A 26689-nucleotide genomic window follows, 5' to 3' on the forward strand; every position below is an offset into this window, starting at 1 on the left:
TAATAGGTAATGTCTTTTGTTTTGCGCATTTTTGGAAAAAATGACTTTGCTATTTCTAAAGTTTTGTGATGCTAGACTTCTTTAAAAAATTACTCAAGGTAATTTCTATGTAATGTAATAATACATTTAGCATTAGTTACAGAACTGTTGGTTTTAGAATAAAGAAGTATACATCTACCAGATAGACATAACTTTAAAAATGCATGTAAGTAATTTCTTATTTGACATCTACCTTGTAATTTTAATAGAGGTAAAGACTGTAAACTGAAAAAAGAGAGAGCAGGGGAAATTATATCCAGTTCCTCTGTCTAGAGTTTTCACTAACACAGGTAACAGTATAACACAATATGAACTCAGTATTTAGAAAGTATTACTTTGCTTGTATGCTCACATTTCAAGATAATCTTCTAAAGATCAAATGAAGAAAACTTATGTTCTTGTCCTTATATAGTTCGGTATTTACATGTTATTTCTAAATCACTTACTGGTGTTACTACATTGAAAACACTGAAAAATTTAATGCCATACCACACATTTCAGCAACTTCATCAGAGTTATCTCCACAGTCATCTTCTCCATCACAAACCCAAAAATGCAGTTTGCAAAGAGAATTGTTGCACAAGAACTCATCAGCTCTACATATACTTCCCCCTGGAAGGAAAGAAATAAGACAAAAAAAAAAAAAAAAAAAAAGACAGGAAAACAGACAAAGAATGAATGACAATTCCTGATGAAATCAATAACATCATTACACATACTATCTGCAAAGGATGACACATAGTGTAACTACATGAACAAATCCCACATGGGCAAGTTGAAGAAGCAGAGGAAAATACTCATCTCTTCCTTTACCATATGCTTCTTCTGCTTTCTCCTCATGACTGTTATATCTAGCAATTTCCTATTTGGCCTGACTAGAAAGGGAAATTACCAAAGAAAGACAATGACAACTCACCAGCTATAAACTTTGATATTAGGGTAGATCTAGACATACAGGTACAGAGTAGATACAACTAGGTGACCTCTAAAAGTCTACTTTTCATAACTTCTGAAATATCTCATTGGGATATTTAGCAGACACAAAACACATCAAGAATATTTTTTTTCCATACAACTTCTGTATTGATTGATTTCTGAAACATCTAACAAAACAGAATAGAGTGTGAGAGCTAGAGGGTTCAAGCTTTAAAAATGCTTCAAGCTGGATTCAATTTTAATATGTGCAGCAGTAAGAAAGTATTTTGTTTCAAAGATGTTACAACTAAATTTTACCATTACAATCAATGAAGTTATAGAAAATTCTTGAAGTTCAATTTCTACAGAACATAATTTTCTGGTAAATGGATTCTCAGTTTTCTGAGAAAAGTAGAGTACAGAAGTAAAAAAAGAAGAAGAAAAGGGCCATGTACCTGCAGAGGAGGAAACAATGAAATTTTATAAGATAGCATCAAAACTCTCCCTGTGGCTTTGTTCAATGCATTACATCTATTCTAATAGTTAGATTAAGCTCCAGTGGTTTTTTAGTTATTCACTCAGTGCCCTGTTCACACCCCATTAAAACCAACAGAAGGGTATCTTTCACCATAAAAGGTTCAGAACAGGTTTAAATTTATTTATTTTTTTTTTCAGAACAGTAATTTGCATGAAATACCCACTGTGTAAGAGGATGTTGGGAACTCTCATACTATGTTACTGAATATGAGTCACCTCCATTGCAAATATAAGTTACAAGCAGTAACATAAATTTTATTTATTATTATTATTCATGGAAAAATAGAATGCAGCTTTTTTTTTTTTAATTTCAGAAGACGTGAATATAAATAATTGTGTGTATAATCACAATAAAACCACAACACTGGTTGAATCATAAGACTGAAAGAAACTAAAAAGTTGTATTTTTTAAACATGCATTTGTGGGCTATAAATAAATAGTATGGAAATTGTTTCAGAATGCTATAGAATAAAATTCCATTTGTGTTTGCTGTATTTTGAAAGAGGAAAAAAACAGCAGTGAGATAAACTGGCATTTGTTTTATGTGATTGCTCCGCCTGCCATCATTCTTTTATAGAATACATTTCTATAAGAGAAATCATAATTGTGACATAAACACAAAGTATTATAGCAATAACCAACTAGGCAAAAGGTTTCTTATTGCATTATAAACAATTTGCAGTTCACAGAAGCTTCATTATGCCATCCAAAGAATAATGTAGGCTTCAGATAAAATAAGTATGTTCCTACTTATTCACAGTTCATTGCTTTTTGAAGAGATATAGGCTAGATATTTGTAAAGGTAGTTTTAAAATGGACTTCTAAAAGTTTGTTGATTTTTCCATCTTCTTAAAACGGTTCATATTTCAACACTTCCAAATATGATATTTGCTCTTTGCAACTGAACATCTCTGGAACAGATTTCGGATTTCCAGATTTCTTCATTTTCCTTCATTTCTTCCAGATTTCATAATTTCTGGTCTGTCTTTCTAACTAAATCATCCCATATAACCTCTTCCTCCCTTCCCCCCCCCCACCCCCACCCCAGGGTAAGCATTGTTGCTTAGTAGTTTTATGACAAAATAATGGAAGGATATTTTACTCTGCAATTGCTTGCTTCACCTCAGATTATTATTGCTTACTTTTGTACCGCATTATGCTATGCCTTTGAAGGTACACACAGATCATATGATTCTAGATGCCTAATCCACAGAACTATACTCTAAAGAGGAGGAAAAAAAATAAAAGTCTGGAAAAATAAAACAAATGCTGAGTAAAATGCTCTGTCTTTGTCATAATTATTGCGTTACTACACTTAAAAATCTCGTGCAGATTTTTACACTGCTACCGCCTTTTTCATGGTCTTAAGCTCAGGAGAAATACTAGGGGGAACTTCAACAACATTTAGTTGCTTACATGTACACATCTGTATGTCATACATGTATACAAATATATATGAATGCAGAATTGAAAAGGTATAGTAGAACAAGATTTCTGAATTTTTATCAACTATGTAACAGATATATTTCTCAAAAACATTTGGAAGTTTAGTCATAACCATGAAGGTATAAGCATAATGTTTAGCTTCAAGTGAATAAAATTATGTGCATAGTTCTGTTCTCTCAGGAAAGAGAATTCAAAGCGTGGTCTGGTTAGATGGAGGATTTCATCTACGTGAAACAACAGAAAATTGGGGTCTTTATTTAGATTTTTTTTCATTATAATGCATTGTTTTCATCTTATTATTACTTCTAAGATTGTTTTAAATAACAACAGTCTGGTAATATGGTATGTATTACTGATTTCTTTGATGATACAGAATACACTACCAGTAAAAAGCCCAACCTTGGTCACAGTCTTCTTCATCACTGCCATCCACACAGTCATGGATTCCATCACAAAGCCATCTGACAGGAATACAGTAAGCCTTATTTTTGCATCGAAATTGATCTTCTTTACATTCTGTTACACAATCCATCTGTGTGAATACAGATGTGAACTAATTATTAACGACTAAAAGTAACAACATACTTAAAGACAAACCTAACAAAATTTACTGACAGTTTTTCACTGCCCTATGCATTTAATAAAATATAGTTGTCTCTTACAATGGCATGTGTAATTTAAATAGTTACTGAAGTCCAAGTGAAATCATAACCACACTATACATGTTCTGATAGCGCCTCTGTTGCTCAGTATTAGCAATGGAAACGGTGGCTATATTCATCAGGACAGTCAACTGTCCTGAAAGAAACAATCCTGAATATGAAGCCAGCTAGTACAATCTGTCTCATATCCACATCAATCTGGACTAGATACCTTCAGAGTGGATTCAGAGTCTTCACCTGCACTAGGTAACATTTAGCTCATACATACTTCTGGCTCTAAATGGCAGCTTTATGGCTTTGAGAAAAACAAACTATTTTGTGTCTTTTTTTTCTTGAAGTTATTCAAGAAGGTATTAGTGTTTTAAAAAAGATATCAACGGTTTAATATCTAGGAAGAATATGGCTTGAAGGCCCATGGAGAGTGAGGTGAGTCCTTGGATTATTTGATATCTCGAGGACAGAGGGAGGCAAATGTGACACAAACTCATCCATGCTGTGAGTACAGAACAGTCCCTGAAGTGAACTGCCCCAGAATGACATCCAGGTGTTGATTTAGGGGAAACAAATTGACCTATTTGAAAAGAAGGACACACAGCAAACAAACATAATCCACTGTAAATACAAAGCAACCAAAATCATGGGGCTAAGTTATCTGACAGTGTTCAATGAATGCAGGAAGAAAAGCAAAAAAAAAAAAAAAAAAAGAAAAAAAAAAGTGTTTCTATACAGTTTAAAAATTGTTACAAAATTCATGCCAGACACTAGAAAAATTAAATTGTCAGTTACCTCATCAGATCCATCAGCACAGTCATACTCTCCATTACATTTCAAAGATGCTGAAATACAGCCTCCACTTGCACAGATATACTCACTTGAAGAGCAGGTTGGAGACGCTGGTTACAAACACATATTTTAGCATTAAGAAAAAGATAACTTATACATAAGCTGTCTTATGATTCCATGTCTTTATCTGGTTTAACAGAGTGTGCAAGCATGTATTTATAAATGATGAACTTTTCTGAACTTACAAGGAAATATTTGACAAAACTGAATTGTCTCATCCTAATTAAATTGTATAATGACAATGAAAGGATGTGTTTTATCACTGAGAAATTTCTTTTTGTGTTTTCCTTATGTTTGGTAAGGATGGCAACTATGCATATACACATATTCACAGAATTAGTATATTATAAAATGCATGCTTAAAGTGGGGCTAGGCTTTACCTAAATTATGTAAATGTTAATAATTAAACAAACTTAAGTTATATGAAACCACAATTTTGGCATGCACACATTATTAAAATTTTAAATAAATACTTATTAATCAGCTTTTATTTAAAATACAAGTAGACATTTTTGATGCCTTAGAAATCAGGAAAGTTGTGTCATAAAATTCCATAAGCTTCATTAATGCAGATGAAGCTTACAAAAAAAAAAAAAAAAAAAAAAAAAGCAAATATAAACAACTACATTTTCCAAGACAATAATAATGAAATAAAACAAATTTGCTAGAGTAAACCTTTGCGTAAGGACTAGTAAATACTGAATTAACACCATAAAACAAAAAATCTCCAGATACCTTAGTAACATGCCAAGAGATGCTGGTGTTATCAGAGCAAAATTTTGTAAGCTGAATTATATTTCACTAAAATTAAATACCATTCCTCTCAACAAGTTTCATATTGTGTGGCTGTATATATATATTTTTTAAACATGAGTAGGAAGACACAATGATACAAACTCAAAAGTAATAATAAGTCATTATTTCAAATAAGTCTATATCAGACTTATTTGCACTCCTCCCTACTCGTAACTCACAAGTTCTCAAGTTGTTGACTTATTTTCTCCTTGTTTCATTCTGATTTATTCCTTGTTTCATTCATTTTTATTTGTCAGCATTATATAAAACAATACCTGGTTCACAATTTTTCTCATCATCCCCAAGTTTGCAGTCTTCATGACCATCACATTTCCATTTTGCTGATATGCACTGACCGTTGGAACACTGGAACTGGTCCCTTGAACAGCCTGTTTCACAATACCTCTGTTACAATAAAAACAATGTGCATACAAAATCAAGAGTTTAATATAAACATAGGCAAATATACAGCTAATCAGAGAAATTAATGGCCATAACCCTTCACATTATTAAATACACCAATGCCTTATGAAATAAAATATCTTTGTAAGTATGATCCATGAAAGGTGGGAAGCACCTGAGGTCCAATACTAGCAGGAAAGGAAAGGGGACAAAAGGAAAGAACAGAGAAACTGTAAAGCAAATATCCATGAAACTTCTACTACATAAGCAACAGTCTACATATTTTCAGCAAAAAAACATAAACCAAACGAACTGACTGCTGGTATTGAAAGCAATAGCTACCCAGCTGGGACAGAAAATATATGGAGGATGGGAAGAGGTTCAGATCATTGATGGGGCCAAAAAGATGTAGATAAACTACAGATAAATATGACTTGATTTTAAGTCAGCTTCTCCTTTTAGAACCTATTAAATAGGTTCAATTTAGTAAATACATATGTATTTATCGGCTCATGTCTACAATTTCTATCACTGCTTATTAAAACAGTCATATGTGGGAAAACCATGGTCAAACAATGTAAGGTCAAAAAACTACCAATTTTCTCAAATGTTTCTCCTGGAAGAAACCTACCTCATCTGAGCCATCTGCACAGTCATAATCTCCATCACACCAGAATCTTGCTGAAACACAGTCTCCATTTGCACAAAGGAAGTCTTTCAAAGTGCATGTTTGAGGCTCTGAATAAAGAAAAGTAACAACCAAAAGTAGTAAATTTCTATTTATTAGTATTTACATTAAAATATTTCATACAAAAACAAACAAACAAACAAAAACCAACCAACCAATCAATGAATTACTATAACAAAGTCAAAAAAACACCAACTCTGAAACTCAGGATTTTTTTGTCTGTAGGATTTTTGTGTTGTTAAAATTTGAAACTAATTTTCATTTACATATAAGATATTAATGAAAATTCTGTCATTTCAGTTGACATATTTCTTTAGAAAATTATGTGATGATGAATATGTAAACATTATTTACTTTAATGCATGCATATTATCACAGGTTCAGTGAGAGATACCACAGACTAGAAATTTGTTTTGCAGTCATTACTATCCGATCTAATTAGAACTAAACAGATCTTTCACTTTCAATCGCTCAATAGTGTTCCTTTTATCACATACCTTTTAGCAAATATGTATGTCAAGAATTAGCTTCCCCTGTGCTAAGCATTCAGGGGAACAATCTTGAGATGCTAAATGCAATACCTAAGAAGGAAGGTTCGGAGTTTCAAGTAAAGTAATTCAGTTTTCAAGCAATTAAATATGGGATGAAACATGACAATTATCTACTGACCAAAATGCTGACAAAACTGTTAAAGTAGTTTAACAGAAAGAGAATACAATGAGGTGCAAAAGTTAATGGACAGCAAACTTTCATAAAAAATACACTATTGTCAGAATGTTTGAAAACAGAAAAGAAGTAAAGGTAAGAACAAGGATGGAGTTTTTAAGTAATGTCAGAGAAAACAGAAAGATGTTAGATAAAAAGAATCTTAGGAGCTTACAGATGGACAGGAGACAGTAAAAGTTGGAAGATAAATGGGATATTTTTTGATAAATTGATATGTTCTTCTATTCCCTAGGAAGAAACAAAACACAGGTAGGTCTGAAGTCATTATAAAAGGCGGACACAATAAAAGGGAAGAGCAGACAAAATTAATTCAAGGTACAGGCAAAGCAAACAGAAGTAGGCCTCAGGGAGTGATGGAGTAATCGTGAGAAAGTGAGATTTGCTGCTTCAGCCTATTTACTTCACTGTCTGCATAGCTCTGCGTTTTTGCTTTTACTACCATGAAAACACTGGACAGGGGATCAAAGTGGAAGATTCTCCCAAAAGAATACCATGCACTTTCTTCCTGAAAATGAGGACAAACAGCTGGTAAAAGGTCTGAAGGGCATGTCCTATGAAGAGAGGCTGAAAACACTTGGGTCATCTAGTGTGGAAGAAAGAAGGCTGAGAGGTGACCTCACTGCTCTCAACAACTTCCTGAGGAGGGGAAGTGGAGAGGTGCAGATCTCTTCTCCTTGAAAACCAACGACAAGACATGTAGGACTGGTAAAAACTGTGCCAGGGGAGGTTCAGACTGCATATTAGAAAAAAATTCTTTACTGTGAGGGAGGTCAGACACTAGCACAGACTTCCTAGTGAGGTGGTTGATGCCCCAGGCCTGTCAGTGTTCGAGAGACATTTGGACAATGCCCTCAATAATATGTTTCAACTTTCAGTGGTCAGGCAATTGGACAAGATGATCTCTGAAGATCCCTTCCAACTGAACTAATCTATTCTAAAAGACACTGGGGAAAAAAAAAATGAAGTCCCTCTGGACTTTGAACCATTAGATTAAACAAAGGTACAGAAGAGATAATTGAGCAAAATGTAATTGAGCCTCTATATGCAATTCAGTCTTGACTGCCACACAGTTTTTGGAGAGTAGGACTGAAAAAGCAACTAAGGTTTATTTGTGAGAATATTTCTGTTGGAGGAAACACTGTATTATATAAATAATGTAAAATCAAGAAAAAGGATTGATTGTTAGGATCTTTTCAACAGAGAGCTGGGAAGAGTTCAGGCAAATGGCAAACAACAGCAACTAAATCAATGGAGGGAGGGTGAAAAAGAGAAAGGAGAAACTGAGAGCAAGAATAGACTGAGTAATGCTAAAAGGTCTTTAAACAGGAATGGAAATTAGCAACTTGCCTGTTTTTTGGGAAACGTAACAGAGTAATCAGGGAAAAACTAAAACAAACAAACAAAAAAACAAACAAATGTCATTCCTTCTCCACCCCCAAAATTAGAAACTCCCAATTGAGAAGTATTTGGCAGATAACACCAGCGTGAGAACACATTAGACATGAGTTGCACAGATCTCTGGTGAAGTCAAATGAAGGTTTTTTTTGTGTGTGTGTTTTTGTTTTGTTTTGTTTTTGTGTTTTTTTTTTTTTTTTTTTTAAGAAGTCTCAATTTGTAGAAATCAAAGACTGTCTCAAGAAAGGAGTATTTCTGATGGATTTTTCAGCTTCTTCTTCATTTGTTTTCCCCTCACTTAATAAATAAAAGTCAAAATTACTCTGTTTGAAAGTTTTTAGAGAGGAATTGCATTTTTCAGGTAGGCACAACTTTTCATTTTAAAGCTGTAGGGAAGTAGTAATAAAAGCAGATCTACACCAGTTTCATCAGTTCTCCAGCAATGTTATTTTTAAGCAAATCAAAGGTTAGCATTTATATGGATTCTTAGATTATATACATAATACTAATTTTCTCAAAGCAAAAGCTCAATGTATAAATGTCAGCAAATCACTGACATTTGATTCTTTTTACTGTCAACAGGCCAGGAAGAGGAAGTTCAAGATATGATAAATTATGTAAAGGAAATACTTTGTGGAAAAACAATTCACATGCAAATAAGCATTTGTTATGTTTCTGTACTTATTTGCAAAATATAAGCAAATACTTTTTCTATACTGCTAATGAATTATTTATAAACAGAGATTTGATTCTGCAAAAATGTACACAATGAGCTAACTTCTCATTTCTCTGTTTGCAAGAAATATTTCTTCTGCTGTTGGAATACATCTATGTGATTTACATATGAACACAGAAGAGCACTTTCCCATCAGTGCTGTGGCTGTTAGTGAAAGGAATAAGTATTAATAGACCTCTGTATAACCAATAAAGGACAGCATCTTTCAGCTTCTGCCTTATAAAAGCACTGAAACTCCTTCCTGAGAAAAGCATTTTTGAATTATTAGAAAGAATCTTATTTGAAACACAGAATATAAGATGATCTTCTTTCACCTTTTAAAGTTGGAAAATTATCTGTAGAGCCAACAGACACTTTTGTTATCAGTTTAAATGATAGCAAGAATGGGATCTCATAAGAAAGACTTAAAATCATTTCATATTTGGGGTTCAATTTCTTATTTAATAAGCATGGATATTATACTGTCATGAACTGACAGGATTTTATTAGGAGACCAAGGTACATGCATATAACTCAGAGGGAAGAACAATTTTTTTTTTCCTTAAAATAGGATATGAGGTTCAAACTTACACTGTAATTTTTACCTGTATTTGTGCAGGCCAAACATGTTTGCTCCTTATGAGGATTCTGTGTTTTGCAACAGCTGTTGCAAAACCAACTTTTAGAAAAACTAATTTATATACAAGGAAGGGTGCAACCTGTATGTAGGAAAACAAGTAACAGCAACATAAACGGGATGGAAGCTCTTCAAACAGAATGGATTAGGGTTGTATAGTGACCTCTTGATTCATTCAGGCATTTGGCAGCCCATCATATACTTAGAGGAATCAGGGGGACGTACTTAGGCCATACTTTCTTTCAAGGTATTAAAGATTCTGAAGACAGAGAATGAAGCCATTATGTAAAATGCGAAGCAGAAACGCATGTAAAGCAAAATTATATTACATAGAGAGACCTTCAAAGAAGGCATCCACGTCTCAGTTCTTTTGAAAATGTTTGCTTAGTAATCGACAAAGATTTTGTGTTCTTGGTTAGACTATCATCAATAATAAAGTTTTAGCCTATTACACAGGATATCTCAGGTATATCATGCAAAATATGCTGTTCTATGGACTCTCTCTATGGAGCACATAATTAAGATAAACACTAAGGAAGAGTCATACAGAGTCATTAAGCAAACAGGAACCAAGTTCAAAATTAAGGGTGACGATTACTTATTCAATGGATTGTTTCATTGTAAAAGTTAATTACTTCACAAAAGAATGGTAAAGATGGGGGGGGGGAAACATATCCAGGGGCTCAAGAGATTTGAAAGAGATCTACTGAGTTTTACTAGATATACAAAGCACACACAGATAAGGAAAATCAATGAGCTGAAAATATGAATTGAAAGAATACTCAGAAGACATTTCTGGCTTGTCATGGTTTACTCTGTCCTAACTACTGGCCACTACTGGGAACAAACCAACAAAAAGGACCCCTGGTCTGAAGCAGCATGTTTATATGCCAGAGCACTGAATAGCGATGATGTAGTAAGTGATATTTGTAGTAGCTAGATATTATTCTCTGTACTGAAAGAACTACCTTTACAAATGACTACATGATACAAATATATGCCTCAAAGTCTCATTTTGTGAATGGAGGTCTCTGCCTCACTGGACGAAAAGGATGTAGCTGGGGATGCTGTATTCATCAGATATACTACCAGATAATTATGTGGGAGCGAAACCTTTCAGTAAGCCAAGCCAGAGTATCAAGTGTGATGCATCCACATAACATAAGCAAAACAGTATTAACGTGACAAAATGAAAGAGGAGGTAAAATCAAAACCATTCTTCCTTATAAGTCTCCATTGCTATACAGCTAAAAGCAGTAGCATAGACTATCCTGTAGAATGAATGCCTGTAAGCATGAAATAGTTAATCATTTTTTTCTTTGTGTATTTAATGTGATTTTCAAAACAGATTTTAATTTTTTATTTTGCTATTTTTTCAGCATCATGTTTAATCAAAAAGACACCACTTGTTCTTTGTTAATCTAGGCATAGAACTGGTAGATGTACATAAAAGAATAAATCTTTAGTACACATCATTTTATTGAAGTAAAGCCTTTACTTGCCTTTAGCTACCACTGAAACCTAGCTGCTTTTAGAAAACTGACACTACGCATGATCCTATTTGCACCAAATCAGTTGAGCCTTAAGCAGTGTAAAGAATGCAAAGAATTTATAGCACTGTCCACTCAAGATCTACTCATGATGACATTAAGAGACATTCCAGATTAGTTTCTTTCAATATGCTAATTTAAATGTTTTCACTCAGACATTAAATAATTGCTGGTTCTCATTGCATTTAGGATACAAACTTATCCAAGGACAAAATTAACTAATTTGTTTTCTTGACAACTTGTAAGCGCAACAAAACACCACTGAGAAGATTATCCAGCAACTGTAATATTTCCACACTGATTGAATGCATGTCCTTCTACAGCATTATTACATTTGCTTTGCTTCAATGTTTACAGTACTTTATATTTTCTTTAATTACATTCAATAAAACATTGCTGGTGCCTTCTTTTGAGCAGGAATAAGACTCATTACTACAGATTTTCCCATTTTTAAAGTTCCCTGAAAGAGAAAATACTTTGGCCTAATTTCTTTAAAAATAACCCCAAAAACTCTAACAACATATTCCCCTTCTAAAAAGATAATAATTAACTGAGAAGAGTTAAAAATACCTTGCTTTGTTTAGTGCTAGCAGTATGAATCTTTTCTGTCCTTAATAATTCTTACTTATTTGAGAGGGTCAAAATGACAGGAGGCTGCCTTCATTAGGATTAATGTTTTAAAAGGATTTTCCAGTTTTGAGCATATTCACTGGAAAATTCAATCGTTAATTAAAAATATTTATGGCAAGTTTGGTAGTACTGTCAGTTACTGTCTCTTTTCATTGTAACTGCTGCTTCTCATGTGTCCTTGTCTAGGTTCCCATTAACATGGCTGTCCTCTCTCTTCCTTGAGCTACTCCTGTCAAACTGCTTCCGATAAGAAGTTGTGGGAATGGGTGTGACATCCTTCACTAGTTTTCTGTCATTTTTTTGAAGGAGCACAACACTTTTGCGTTCATCTATATAAAATGATGTGGTAAGAAGTTCATTAGATAAGAACTACAAAGAAGTAAACAAATAAGCTGGGAAGAATGGTTCACACTGTACATTGTAAGACAAATGCAGGTAAAGAACAAAAAGGTCTGGAGATGCTATGCCAGAAACACAGTCTTAACAGACATATCTCTTGGCATTATAGCACTAATAATTTTTCACCCCCATGTGTGATATTTTCTAACTCACTCCTTTTTGCTGCTGATAACTTCAGGTTACTATTGTATGTGAAAGTAAATAATATAGATAAATGTACATACTTGAGTTGAATTTCTAAAATTCAATGAATTCATTCTGTATTCTTGAGAAACAGCTCATTTTCTGATATAGCTGCCTGAAAAGTCCTTTGTAAATTCATGTATGCTATGAACAACTTATCATAATGTGCCACGCAATACATTTTGTCAAATTCTTTTGAAGCTCTAATTTAATATATATTTGTTTCACTGCACTTGATTCTATAAGTGGCCAGACAGCCCATAAAGAATTTTCTACATCTATTTTGAACAACTGAACAATATTATGTATTTTCCCAATGCTTCTGAGATTTTGAATTTTACAACTGTGCCAGCATACTGCATTTAATTTAGACAGCAGAATAAGAGATTTAGGAAGAAAACAGAAAGAAAAGTATGCATTTGACAAGCAAAAGAAAAAAAGAATACTGAAAAGCAAACACAAACTACAATTCATCACTACACAAAGATCTGTTTAACACTTACATATTGTAAGGTTTGTTCAGAGAATTTAAACAATTTTAGTTTGATGCACAGGCTGTATCCAGATACTCTCAACTCACTAATTCTGTCCACTACAATTAACTACAGATTTCCTTATCTGAAAGTCTAGAGAACAGCCAGGAATGGAGTATATAACTTAGGTATTGATGTGAACACAAAGATGGGAAGCTTAATAAATACATTTATATATATATATATATATGTATAATCTTTATTTAATATATTATATAATTATTTTTATTTATTTTTATATATTTTATATATTTATTTTTATAATATATATATTATTATTATATATATATAATATTTATTTATAAATAAATAAAAAGAAATTGCTGAATAAAATTGCTGAATAATTTCTCCTATATTATTTGAACACTTGTTTTTACAACCTTATTCTATGACAATCTAAACGTTACAGAAGAGAATTATCAGTTCTGGACAATAAATAAATACCACTTCACACATGACAAAATTTCAAGTAAGATGTTTGATACTTATTTTGCAAACAGTAGTAATGTTTAGTGGAGGTGGGCTTTTGTTGTTGTTGTTGTTTTGTTTTCTGTTTTTAATTTCCAACTTTTAAAAAGGTTATCCAGTCACATAGATTAACACTGCTATACCAAATCCGTGTCTTTCTTTGATTTTTACATGAGCATAACAGAAAATAATTTCTTGCTATTTATAATAGAAATGGAAAAATCTCACCATCACTAATACTCAAATCCAAAATAAAATATCCAGTGAAGCTAAGAAAGCTTTTGTGTGTTGTCAGCAACACCTGCTTCCCTGCCCCATGTCCTGTCCAGGTTTAACAATAAATGGCTCTGAGTGATTACTGAGTCAGATGGCATTTTCCTCTTTAAATGAAGCATTTGCATTTGAAAACTATGGCACCATTGCTTTCAGTAACTCCCCTTTTTTTTTTTTTTTTCCCAAATAGATAGTGATCAAAAGGCATGTAAATCCACTTAAACTTTCAAGCTAAATGAACTCGTCTTCAGACATCCTCTACCTCTGGACAGCATATCTCAAAAGGGAGAAAGGAGCAAACAGCACTTACACACCATGTGAATGCCTATTTTATTAAACATTCTGGCTTTGACAGCATTCTAGACCTCAAAGATGCTAAAAACACATTCAGGATATACAACCAGAGACATGCATTCAAGATTATCTGTACAAAAAGATATTAATTTATTGTATTTCTAAGAACAAAAGAAAAAAGGAACAGAAATAGTTTGCCAAATGAAGAGAAGATGCTTCAGAACTACTGCTGGAATTTCTATATAGACAATATTTATGCTATATAGACAATGATTGCAGGATGAAAGAAACAATTATGAATTTGTCATTGCTTCCTGAGAATCAGATCTAAATAACACACTGAAAGTGATATTACAGAGATTTATTAGGCATTGGAGTTCCTAATGGGTGGACGAGAATAGATTAACCAAGTTACTTTCAGTAACAAGGTCTACTTTTTGATCTAGTTAAGTATTATAGAAATGGGTTACCAAAGGCACAAAACGCGGCAAATCATCTAAACAATATACAGAAAGTGATGGGCAGATAGTGTATGATCAAAAAATTGTTTAACAAGTTGTTAACAGTATTATTATTATTGTTATTATTAAACAGTAATTGTTTATTGTTAAACAGTATTTCTCACTGAGTATGTTTTATGTTTCTTATATAGAGATAATAAACATGAAACGTAAGAGTAACTGACAAAGGTAAGCTAATTCTGACACTAATTATTGTGAGTTCATCGGGTTATTGACAACTCACAATTCAGACTTTTTTTTTCTTTTGTAGCTCTCAGAGAATTGCAGATCTTTAAGAATGAATAAAATTGGAAAATTTCAGCAAGAGACATTTTCGATTCTGGTTTACTAATTTTCAGTGGATCAGATGGCATTGTAAGAAAGCACATATGTGCAATTTATCCAAATTAAAAAAAATACTCTTACATGTTAAACTGACTGTACTCATTGTAACATGCACGTCGGTAAAAGTTACTTACTACAGTTCTCTTCGTCAGAATTATCACCACAATCATTTTGACTGTCACATCTCCAATGATCTGGAATACAGTTGTTGTTTTTGCACTGGAATTCATGAGGCCCGCACGTTTTTTTATCTGTAATTAGGATGAATATCATTTATATCACTGCAGAGTCAAAAGTGGAAAAATTGCTGACACAACATTACTAAACACCTTTCAGAAGGAGCAACCTAAAAACTTAAAAAGTTATTTTCAGAACTAATTTATTTGTCATATCACATTCTTTAAAAAATTCTTTATTCACTCTTACCAAAAGAGATATACTTACAAATTTGATGATAAAATTAAAATACACACTGTAAAAAACTCTCATTTGAAATAGGAAATGTGAAATTTAGAAGTGATGAACAGATTAGCTTGGAGGGGTTAACAATTGAATCTCAAAAAACACATTGACTTTTCCTTGAATTTTACTATAAGATTGCTCTACAAAAGATCAGATCACAGTAAACTACATTTTTTAAAAAATGTACATAATACATATTTCTCAACAGCTATGTTTGCATGCAATTATTTAAGACTAATCAAACGTAACAAAAAACTTTGCATTTTGCTTTGTGTTTTCACCTTTTGTTGTCTTGGACTGAAAGTCTGCTTACACAGAGGAAAAAAAGCACATAATGCTAAACTGAAATTAAATTTCTTCATGCAGTAAATTCTCAATGAGATTTCCTGTTTACAGAATAGGCAAAACCTACTGGGGATGCGTGAACACTCTGAACTACTCCAGCAAGAAGGATTTGCATCTGCATTTTATTTTTTTATCTCACTGTGATGATATTTCAACAGAAATTTCTTAAATTTCCATTCAGCTATTTCATAACTTCCCAGATCAAACTTCATGTTGCTATTATGACAACTTGATAAATTCTAATAACTGACAGAACAAAAGAGAATTAGCTTAAGTCAACCTGATTTTTCTGCCTCTGAAATAGAAAGGATGATGTCCCAAATTAGAGATATTACAATTGATGCCATGGCCCAAACTGCTGCTTTTTGTAGTTTGATTTAGGTGTGGTTCTGGAACTAGAGATATAGAGCAAAAAAAAATACCTGAATATCAAAAAGGTGGCGGCAAACAGCGGCATAGCTCCTCACACTCACAAATTTGTTAATTAAAGTACTACCTCTTGCATTTGTTCCCCATTCTCTGCCAACTTCAAGACTATAAACAGTTTTCTCAAAAAGTACTTCTTATGATGTTTGTCAAGATGACAGAAGTAATTCATAGATAGTTACTGATAGTTCAGTCATGACATTTCAAATACTTACATGGGCAAACACTTTTAACTTTTTAGCTTTTAACAATGGCAAAAAACTTTTAACATTATAAAACATAAAAAATGAGAAAAATAAAAACCAGAACTCTTGTATTTGCATCTGTAGCTTTGTAAAAGGTGGTTTCAAATCAGAAACCCATCCTACACATTAAAGTACTTCTAGTAAACTTTATAATCCCACACTACATATCTTCCCCCAAAATGAGTCCTAAAGATTACTCACAGATCATATACTATTTGTTCTTCCACATTGGGCAGACACACAAAGATCTAATCAGTAACACACGGAACACAGAGATAACATCCTTTCTTTTCAGCCACCTGCTAGGTTGAAGACAATGTGCAAGATATCTTTTCTTATTCTTTATAAAGAATCACCTAGTTCTCAAGAATGCTGAATACATTTTCTACGACTGCCTACATTTTCTACACTTTTGTAGAAAGACTGGATTTTATTTTAATTTTAATATCCTTATGTGTATTCTAAATGTATGAGTACTGATAGAATATTAATCTTTCTTCTTCCTAATTTATCTAAAACAAACAATAATTTAACTCTTTCCTTTACAAAATACTTTTTATATCTGCAAAGCTTTCTTCACTTGAGAAATCTGAAAGCTTTATTATTCCTTTGGGTTGATTCTGGTCTCTTATAGCAGCTTACAGCTGACATGTCTTATGGACCAGATTTCTTGTTTTTTCTTTCCTTCTTCACATTAATGAGAGCTCAGGAAAACACTAGGACAATGGAACTAAGATATAACAAAGAGAAATATTTGGGAAAGTTGTGTAGCAAATATATGATCTTGCAGAAAGAGCGATTTATTCAGCTCAAAAGAGCTGTATACATACAGCCTTGTATACATACAAGCACATTGATACCAATACCAATGAAATAAAACCAAAATTTTGCCATTAACTGCATTACACTGCAGTTTTGGGGATTCACCATCAGGAAAAACAAACAAACAAAATAAAACAAACCACTTATGCTCTCTAGGCTAAAAAGCAAAGTAATATTTAAAAAAGGAGGAAGCAGAAAACAAATCATACTAACATTGACATATTATGCGAATAGAAACCTTAAATACACGAAACCTTTAAAGCAGATTACAATCACTTTCCAACACTGAACACAGCTTTCTTCATATTCTAACCCCAAAAGGGCCTTTTACGATGTAAAGGAGTAAAGTTGTGAGTAAGGATTACCATAATTTAATGGCTTCTTTTAATGCAGGCATGAATTAACTTTACCTATTGTTCTTTGAAAAACACCACATGCTCATTAATAAGCATGCATTTCCTAACTACTTTAATTGTCTGAGTTGAAAATGAACCATAGAAGACTAAATACATTCAGAACAATTCTAACAAATTCACTCAATATAGTATCTCCAATAACATATGGTAGTAAACGTTTACTAAGCAATATATACATGACTATGGGGCACTTAAGCAAAGAAGAAATTACCCTTTATGCAAGTTTTGCATTGCAAGCATTTTAAAAATGAACTATAAATGATAACAAGTTAGTATTAGCACCAACATATGCATATCTTTATTACACTCAACTTCTAGCTTCATAATTTAATTTCCCCACAGTTTGTTCATGAAAATAGCCATCTTTAAATACATTAAAAACAAATAAACAAAAGCACAGATGACCAAATCTTGTTCTAGCTAGTGATATAACAAGATCATTTAAACATATTTCAAATCCTAAAAATAAAGAAAACTTTAAAATGTGATTAAAGCCATCTTGTTCTTGCATATGTTTACTTACTAGATGAGTGTGCATAACAATCACGACTGGCATAGAGATTGTGAGTAGGGATATTTTTTTTCCTTCTGATCCAACGCAAAAAGTAATGTTCAGCTATCAAATTTAAAATAAAAAGGGAGGGTTTTTTGCACAGAGGTTCTTTCTGTTGTTCTTTCTATTGGCTTTTGGCAATGATGAATCACAATGACTTAATTTTTTTTCCTGTTCAATATTAGTGTTTTTTTTTCCCCTTAATTTTCCTTTTTTTTTTTTTTTTTTTTTCTTCCCTGCTCTGCTTTCAAATTTTGTGTTTTGCATATATTATTATATGAACCTTTTTAAGATACTTTGTTCCATATCAGTTGGGCTTGAATGGGTTACTCAGAAATATGAATCCACAGTTTGGCAGCTGGGAATGCCCTTTGTGAGTGCAGTTCTTGCACTGACATCTATCCTTCATCTTGCCTGTAGATGATCTGCTTTCTCAAACTACCAGATTTAAATACAAAAACTTTATAAGTATCAGAGGTTCTTGGAGAAGTTCTATGGGGTTGTTGAGTTTGTGGGATTGTGTGATAGGATGTTTGTCTCACTGAAGCACGCAGACAGAAGCAAAAGTTGGTCATGTCAAACTGCAATCTGCTCTGGATCCTTCTGTCCAGCCAGTCTTAACATCTAATTCTCCACTGAAGAGACTTCTGTCGACAAACGTTTCAGTCAACTTCATACTGGTCTTTATTCTGAGTTACATTTCCCAGTATATCTCACAACACTGTGACTCTTGTTGCATGGAATAAAGTAATTCTTTTATTACAAGATGTTTTTGCTACATTGAGTGTCTTTCTTACTCCAAAATAAAAAGGTGATGCAGAAATTATACCGAATAATCTACTCAAACTATACAGTAGATTATAGCAAATTATGACATTTTTTACTGTTTATTAATCATAAAAACAATAAAGTCTGCAGAATAAATTGATAAAAAGTGGATAATTCTTTAAGAAAAATCAAGAACGTCATTATATTCCAGATGAGATACTACTACTTTATTGGCTGGAGCTATAAATTAGTATAATAGAAAGTACACAGTTTAATTATCCAACAAGAATTGTACGAGACAGACAAAGCTATCATACCAGATAGGTACTACCATGCATTGAAAGAGAACATGTTAAATTAAATCCTTATATACTTTTGCTAGTTTTTTCAACAATGTCAAGCTACAGTCATACTCAAAACAGTCATATATTCTAAACCAGTGTCATGCTTACCACAGTTAGCTTCATCTGATCCATCAGCACAATCTGGGTCTTCATCACATACCCACAGTTTAGAAATGCAATGTTTAGTTGTTTTACATTGGAAATGGTCTGGAGAACAACTGTTTTCAGCTTAAAAAAAAAAAAAAAAAAAAAAAAAAAGGATTTAAAAATTAAATCAAGAAGTTTCTGCTTATATTCCAAACACTTTTTGTACGTAAAGTTAAAAAAAAAAAAAAAGTAACTTCTGTAAAAAAACAGTATTCAGGTTTACATTTTTTATAATTTCATCTTCTTTTTTTTTTTATTATTTTACACACAATAGCAAGATCTAAGCAAGAATTTAGAATACAAAAACATCCTCAAAATAAAAACATCCTGAGTGTACTTGTGGATTCCTTCTTCTATCCAAGCAGTAAGAACACTGCAACCATCAAGAGCCTTTCACAGAGATTCCTCCTCATGAAAAGTTACTTGCTTTGCTGATTTGTTTCTTACAGCATTCAGCTCCACAGACTAAGAGGAAAGTGAAGTTCCTGCCTTAAACCAAGAATCTGCTTTCAAGCCAGCGTGGGTGGAATGCTACTTTAAATTCATGTAGTGAAATATGACTCTACATCAATTTATGCCAGATCTTACTATTTCTTAAACTCATAACTGAGAGTATAAAGGCAAGATGAAGGACATATACCTGGACTGGACTGTGAACCAGTTATTTGAGACCAGATTCATAAGGATTTCTTTAGAGATAAGTATATGTAGAAGAACCTCTAAACTTTCTTAAATTGAACTGAACATAGGTGGAAAACAGCATGTCCTATTCTTTGATAACATTATCCAACATGAATACTTGTCCCACTTTTACCTAGTGAACTCCACAAAATTTTTAACCAACTTTTTTCAACAAACATGTTGAAAAACAACTTGCTCCTTGGCACCAATGTAATACCACTGATATTGATATAACAAGGAGACATGCTTGTTTCCTTCAAGGGTTTAGCAAAATGAAAAAACAAAACAAAACGAAAACAACAAAAAACATGTTTGTTAAAATATAATATCAATATTATAAAAGATAATAACAACTATTACCTGTCTTGTGACAGGAACCCAAATCACCTTGAACTTTGAGGCAGACTTAACCCTCCCACAATCCTCCCACTTTGGGTAGTCTCTCCCAAAAGAGAAACTTGAAGAGTTTTCAGAAGCCATAAACTAGATTTTATTAGAATATAAACTAGCACACTTAGCTTTCTTAAAAGAGAAGCTCATAACGTCTAGGTAAGACAACAGTGTTTTTATTGTATTTTATTTTATTTTTTAAGTGAACCCTTAAATGAACCCTTCCAGCCCCCTAACTCACACCTTTGCAGGTGGGTTGATAGCTGATTTTCAGACAATTCAAAAGCTTGCTTAGTATCACAGCAGACTGTCCTATCCCATCCTAGTGGAAAACATTCCAAGGAACTCACTGCTGATCCTGACCCTATTCCTACCAAATCCTTGAGCACGGCTGTGCTGTGGACTCTACTGCTCTGATTTCATTTTGTCAGGTTCACCTCATGGTTTTGAGAACCTTTCATGTAACATGTGCAGATCTTTATAACAAAGAGAGCAATCTCCCTTATCTTTTGCAGGTACTTACCTGACTCCACTTAATCTGTTTTTAAAGAAATGTGACATGCAAACCAACATAATAATATTGTTAGAGGCTACAGCTCTGCTGCATTGTTTGGAAGATGCCATTAAACATGATAATTAACAAAGCCTTTGTATCCTTAGCAACCCTTCCCTTGGAGAAGGACATGTTCTTTCAGAAATGCAACACATGCAAACTTTGAGAAAACTAATTCTGAAAATAGGAATAAGCACTTTAGATCATCTGTAGATCTGAATAATGAACTGAGTGAAGGACAGAGATGTATTTGAAGTCAACAACATCGTTTTAATTGTAGAATGATCAAAGATACTACCTATTCAATACATTTCCATTTTAAAACTGAAAATACTTTCTCTATTTGTCTCTGAGAAATATGGAGTGAAATTGAATTTACTGAAAGATGTATAAAAAGATGAGTAAATGGAGAGTTGCATAGATAAATTAATGAAGTCCCCGTAGAAAAGGGAATTGAAAAGGTAGAGAACTAATGAAAAGGGATATAGAAGGAGCTATGGATCTACATAATTTCCAATAAAAGAAGAAAAGTATTTTTCCCTTTAAATGTGTTGCCACAAGCCACGGCAGATGAAAGCCTCAAGAATACGAGTCATTTGTGAGGTGGTTAAGAGTAAAATGGATATTTCAGCCTAAGTCAGAAACCCAATTAAATGCTTGAAATTAATTTATTTACACACCCCTTTTCTTTGAAATGACTTTTAAAAATGAAGTTAATAAATGACATTTTACTTTGTTCTCTTGTATATAAAGCATTGTACGTTAAACAATCCAGTGCATTAGCTGTTTTCCATGTTCCTCACATTATTTTGCAGAGGACATTAACATTATTTTACATATTTTATTTCGGCTTCTGGTTTAAAATCAGCTACAGTTGTCAGAACAAAATTTTCTAAACATAACTTACGGCAGTCTCTTTCATCTTCTTCATCACCACAGTCATCCTGTCCATTGCATCTCAGATTTATTGGAATACACTTCTGATTCTTTGTGCACTTAAACTGACCTGACAGACACACATGTGTGTCTGGAATTTGAAAGAGTAAAAAATATTAAGTTAAAGAGATTAAAAGTTAAAGATTAAAAAATTTAAAGATTCAAAGTTAAAATAAAAATACAAATAACTTTCTTGATAGCTTGGCATTTATACCAGTTTAGCATGTTTCTGAAGTCTTTAATACATACAGTCACCTACCACAGTTCAGTTCATCAGAATTGTCCCCACAATCATTCTCTCCATCACAGATAAAAGCTGGAAGAGCACAAAGTCCAGTTCCACACTGAAAACGTCCTGGCTGACATCTGAATTCAGCTGGAGGAAAAAAAAATGCTTATTAATACTGTTGGAGGAATGATAAAGTGTCAATAGTGTTGTTCTTTCTCAACAGAGCTATCAAAAGTATTTGTGAACATTGTATTTTACATTCAATGTTCACAATTTTACAGTCAAATATAAATCTAAGTAGATAATAGCAAATAAAATGTATGTGTACTACTGTAAAATAGATTTCAAAGTGCGAGATTTTACATTCACGTAACTGTATTTATAATTTCCAAATGATATGTTTATCATTACAATGCTCTACAGGTTGTTTATTAATAGTTCAACAGAAACTCGCAATTTAGGATATAAACATTTCAGTTCGAGTGTGCATTTCAGAAATTTACTATCTAACTCTAATTCCACAACCCATGAGTCTACCACTGCTTTTTCTTATAGCCACTGCCATTTGTGTGAATGAGCAATTATGCATTTCTATAGCACTATTTTCTATAAACAGATTGTAGCTAAAAATGTTAATCTTACGTACAATGACTATATATGTTAAGGTTTGCTTCAAAGGCCTTTGCAGCAGAAAAAGAGAACTAATAGCATTGTAAAAGAAATGGATTAGAGATTTCAGTACACAAAATTCAATGAGCTGTTACTTATCTGGGAGACTCTGTAACACATAGCAGAGTTTTTTATGTTTATAAGCTTGAGGGAAGAATACAATAATATTTTGTTTTATGTAGATTAATATAATAGAGTTTTATGTAGATTAATTTAATAGTATTAAAGAAGTTAGTGACTGGGACTGAGAACACAGCATCATTAATAGACATTACTCTTCAGGAATCTAGTACACTAGACAGGTACTTTTCTAACAAGTAAACCAGCAGACAGCTGCCATCACAGCAACCATCCTTTGGGATGCTAAAACAATCATCCTTATTGACTTCCAGCTATTCAATGGGAGAGTACTACAATAATCTGCTATTTGGACTATGGGAGGCTATTGAGAAATATCCTGCATCTTTTGTAGTGTGTCAGAGTTACACAGGGTGCATGAAAAATGTTCACTGCATAAAACCATTCAGACTGCTGGTGAAATTCAGCTCACCAACCTTTCCTTTGACAAAGTTTATAAAATTATAAAATGAAAATGTTTATATAAAACATATCATGCAAAATAAACAGAATATTAGTTGGAGTCACATCAAAAACATTGCTGTTTCAGGAAATTGCACTAAATGATACCTTGAAGCTAAACCTGTATAATTGCAATAAAACATAATCTAATGAAAATTACTATATCACATTTCTATTGCAAAAATAGAACAATTAAATTCAGCAAAAATTTAGATGGAATCGAGTAAAAAGGAAAAATGTGTTCTTATAATTTTCCAAAGAGATACTTAGTAGTCATGAGTTAATGAAAATCTTATACAGCCTGACAGATAAGACTCTGTGCCCTTTCTAAATCTGACAGAGACCAAGGAAAACAAAACAGTTCTGCAAACAAAAGCTTTCAAAGAAAATCCTCTTCCTAACATTTATAAAGCATTATATTTGATTTGGACTCTACTGACAAAACTGAGTTCCAAATGTAGAATGCACTTACGGCATTCCTTGGGCTCATCAGAGCCATCTCCACAGTCGTCAACAGTGTCACATTTCCACCAGAATGGAATACATTTGTCAGTTTTGCAACGGAACTGTAAAAGGAGAGAAAGAATATGTTGTTGTTGTGTTTTTTTTTTTTGTTTGTTTTTTTTTTTTTTTTTACAGGAACAGCATAAACTATAAGAAATCAGATTCATTTGATTAAATCATTGTTCCACTGATAACTTCTGGTTGTTGATTTTATAAAACCTAATTTAAAAAAAAAAAAAAAAAAAAAAGTTTTTGGAGATGTATTGCACTGAGACTTCATCTGACAGAAGTCACTGAGGTTTCAATGACATTGCTACACTCGTAGCTCCGCTGATAAAAAGCAATCACTGCATTTTGCTGCATTCCATGACTTGATCCTTTAAGATCTTATTCAGAACAACCACAAAAACAACATTGTAACTTTGTTTTCACTAGAAGAAAAACAGAAACAAAATAAAGGGTAGAAATGATTTGATGCAATCTTCGAGGGCTTATCCTAAAATAAGAGTTATGTTAGGGAGAAAAATCTGAATAGACTATCCGCACCTTTCAACAAATGTTGTGTTTCCTACCTGGTGTCTCTATGAGCACAGAAGAAAATGAAACCAGCAAACATAGAAGTGCAAAACATTTCATTTTCTGTGACAGCATATATATATTGTTTAATTCCTTCATGTTTTAAAAAATATTAATTACTCAATAAAACTGTTTAAGAGGTATATACAACTTGGTACATTAGTTCGGGTTTAATTTGTCTGCCAAGACAGTTCATGGTTTCATTGCCATTTATACATTGAGCAACATAATTCCCATACCACACTGACAGACATGATATACAATTGGTTGGATCTAAATTCAGGCGTATAGAAAAACCAAATTGCTGTATTTTATCCTTCGGTGCATATTGTTGTATACCACTATCAACCTCTACTAGACAAATACATCAGCTCTAGATTTTGTTTCTGTCTAATCCAGTATTTTAAGAGAGTACTTATCTAGATAGGCATACTCTAGGAGGTTATTTAGGAATGGGTGTAAGGCTGTTAATCCGTTCTACAAAGGTATGCATAGCAGGGTAGTTCAGCAGAAGGCCTCCTGGTGTAGGAAACCAACAGAAACTCAGACAACTCTCATTCTTACTACTTTCTGTTTGCTAGCTTGGCCTTTTTACTGCCTCATTGTTTTAAAGTATCAGCCACACTGCTCACCACAAGGCACCTCAAGCCATTAAACTGACAACATAAATTTAATTCCAAGAAATGGGTACTAACTTAGATATTTTTACACTCTGCATGGAAATACTTATGATCCCTTCTAAATCTGGGATCTAATCACTTAGTTAAACTGGGGGTCAGATTCATGTAGGTGTGTGTGGAATTACCTTAAATGGCCTTCTAAAGTCTGATGTATCTTGTAGTGAATAAGTTCTTACATCAGATTAGCCATCAAAAGACATCTGAATGTCTGCCCGTGTGTAAAATGAGTTAGTGTATCAGCCATCCAACTGCTTCAGAAATGGTTAACAGTAGATGTGTTTTCATGAGTGATTACATCATCAGAATAGCTATAATTTTACAACAAAATCTGAAAATCTTTACTGAGCAAAGTATGTTTTTGCCACAGACCTCTGCATCTGATGCCATCAGGCTGACAAATTATCAGAGTAAACAGATTTCAGAGTTAGAAGAAAATGACTAATAACCAACATCAACTTGTAGTTGTATTTCTGCAAGCAACTCCTTGAATATAACCCCTCTCTCCCTCCTAAGGAATGCAGAAGTGGTAAAATATTACTTTTGGAGGATCCAAAATACAACACTATCCTTCAAATCAGATTATTAATTAATAATTTAGAAAGGAGCCACTCGATCAACTGTTAGCATGTAAGTAAAATTAAAACAAACAAACAAAATACAAAATAGAAAGTGCCTTTTTATTTTAATAAAATTAATTTGAGAAGGTGAATATATGTGGAAAAAAGATTAGGTAAAAAATTCTTCATTTTCTTTTTTTTCTTTCTTTTTGCTCACCACTTAATGGGAAGTGACAGACAGACAATCTAAACATAAAAGATGCAGTGAACAAAATAAAACCACAGAAAGCACTGCGTTATGGTAACAGAGGAAGACAGTGGGAAGGAATCTTAACAATATTACTTGAATGAACTTGTACATCATTATAAAATGATGAAGATAAATTGAAGATGACCACTGGTCCTTCAAAATGAAGAGTAAAACCCTTTCCTTATTGAATATGGACAAAATGCATCATGATGTGTAATGTTGTAAAGTCATTAGCACACATATAACGAAACTCAGCTACTAGAAAAATTAAAGCTTTTAAAGGCCATATGTACTATTACAATCAACCAAACTAATTGAGTAGAACAGTCCAAAGCCTTTTATCAAACTGGTTCTCTTGTGAGAAATAAATCAGTATGTTCCAGTTAATCTAACTTAAATCTTAAGAAAATTAATTTATTTCAAGTCATAGGGAATCCATCTCCCATAAATAATTCAATGTTTTAATTGATACAATTTTTAAGTAATTGTGCATTTTACCATTTTTATCTACCTAACTGGACAGCTCAGTCCCATCCTTTCCTTGTATCTTGTATTTGTGTAAAGTTTGTTCATGAATGAA

The 26689-nt window shown here is 32.8% G+C and overlaps 1 protein-coding gene across 1 annotated transcript in view; it reads right to left on the bottom strand.

Moving 5' to 3' along the window:
• Nucleotides 1–26689, bottom strand: part of LRP1B (LDL receptor related protein 1B) — a 501801-nt gene that overhangs the window by 59483 nt on the left and 415629 nt on the right. The window contains 10 exon segments of the mRNA XM_032190067.1: nucleotides 529–651; nucleotides 3338–3470; nucleotides 4387–4493; nucleotides 5515–5644; nucleotides 6273–6379; nucleotides 15112–15228; nucleotides 19467–19586; nucleotides 22037–22156; nucleotides 22325–22441; nucleotides 24015–24108. Coding sequence (XP_032045958.1) covers nucleotides 529–651; nucleotides 3338–3470; nucleotides 4387–4493; nucleotides 5515–5644; nucleotides 6273–6379; nucleotides 15112–15228; nucleotides 19467–19586; nucleotides 22037–22156; nucleotides 22325–22441; nucleotides 24015–24108 — 1168 coding nt within the window.

This window comes from Aythya fuligula, chromosome 6 (genome assembly GCF_009819795.1).
Source record: "Aythya fuligula isolate bAytFul2 chromosome 6, bAytFul2.pri, whole genome shotgun sequence".
Lineage (NCBI taxonomy): Eukaryota > Metazoa > Chordata > Aves > Anseriformes > Anatidae > Aythya > Aythya fuligula.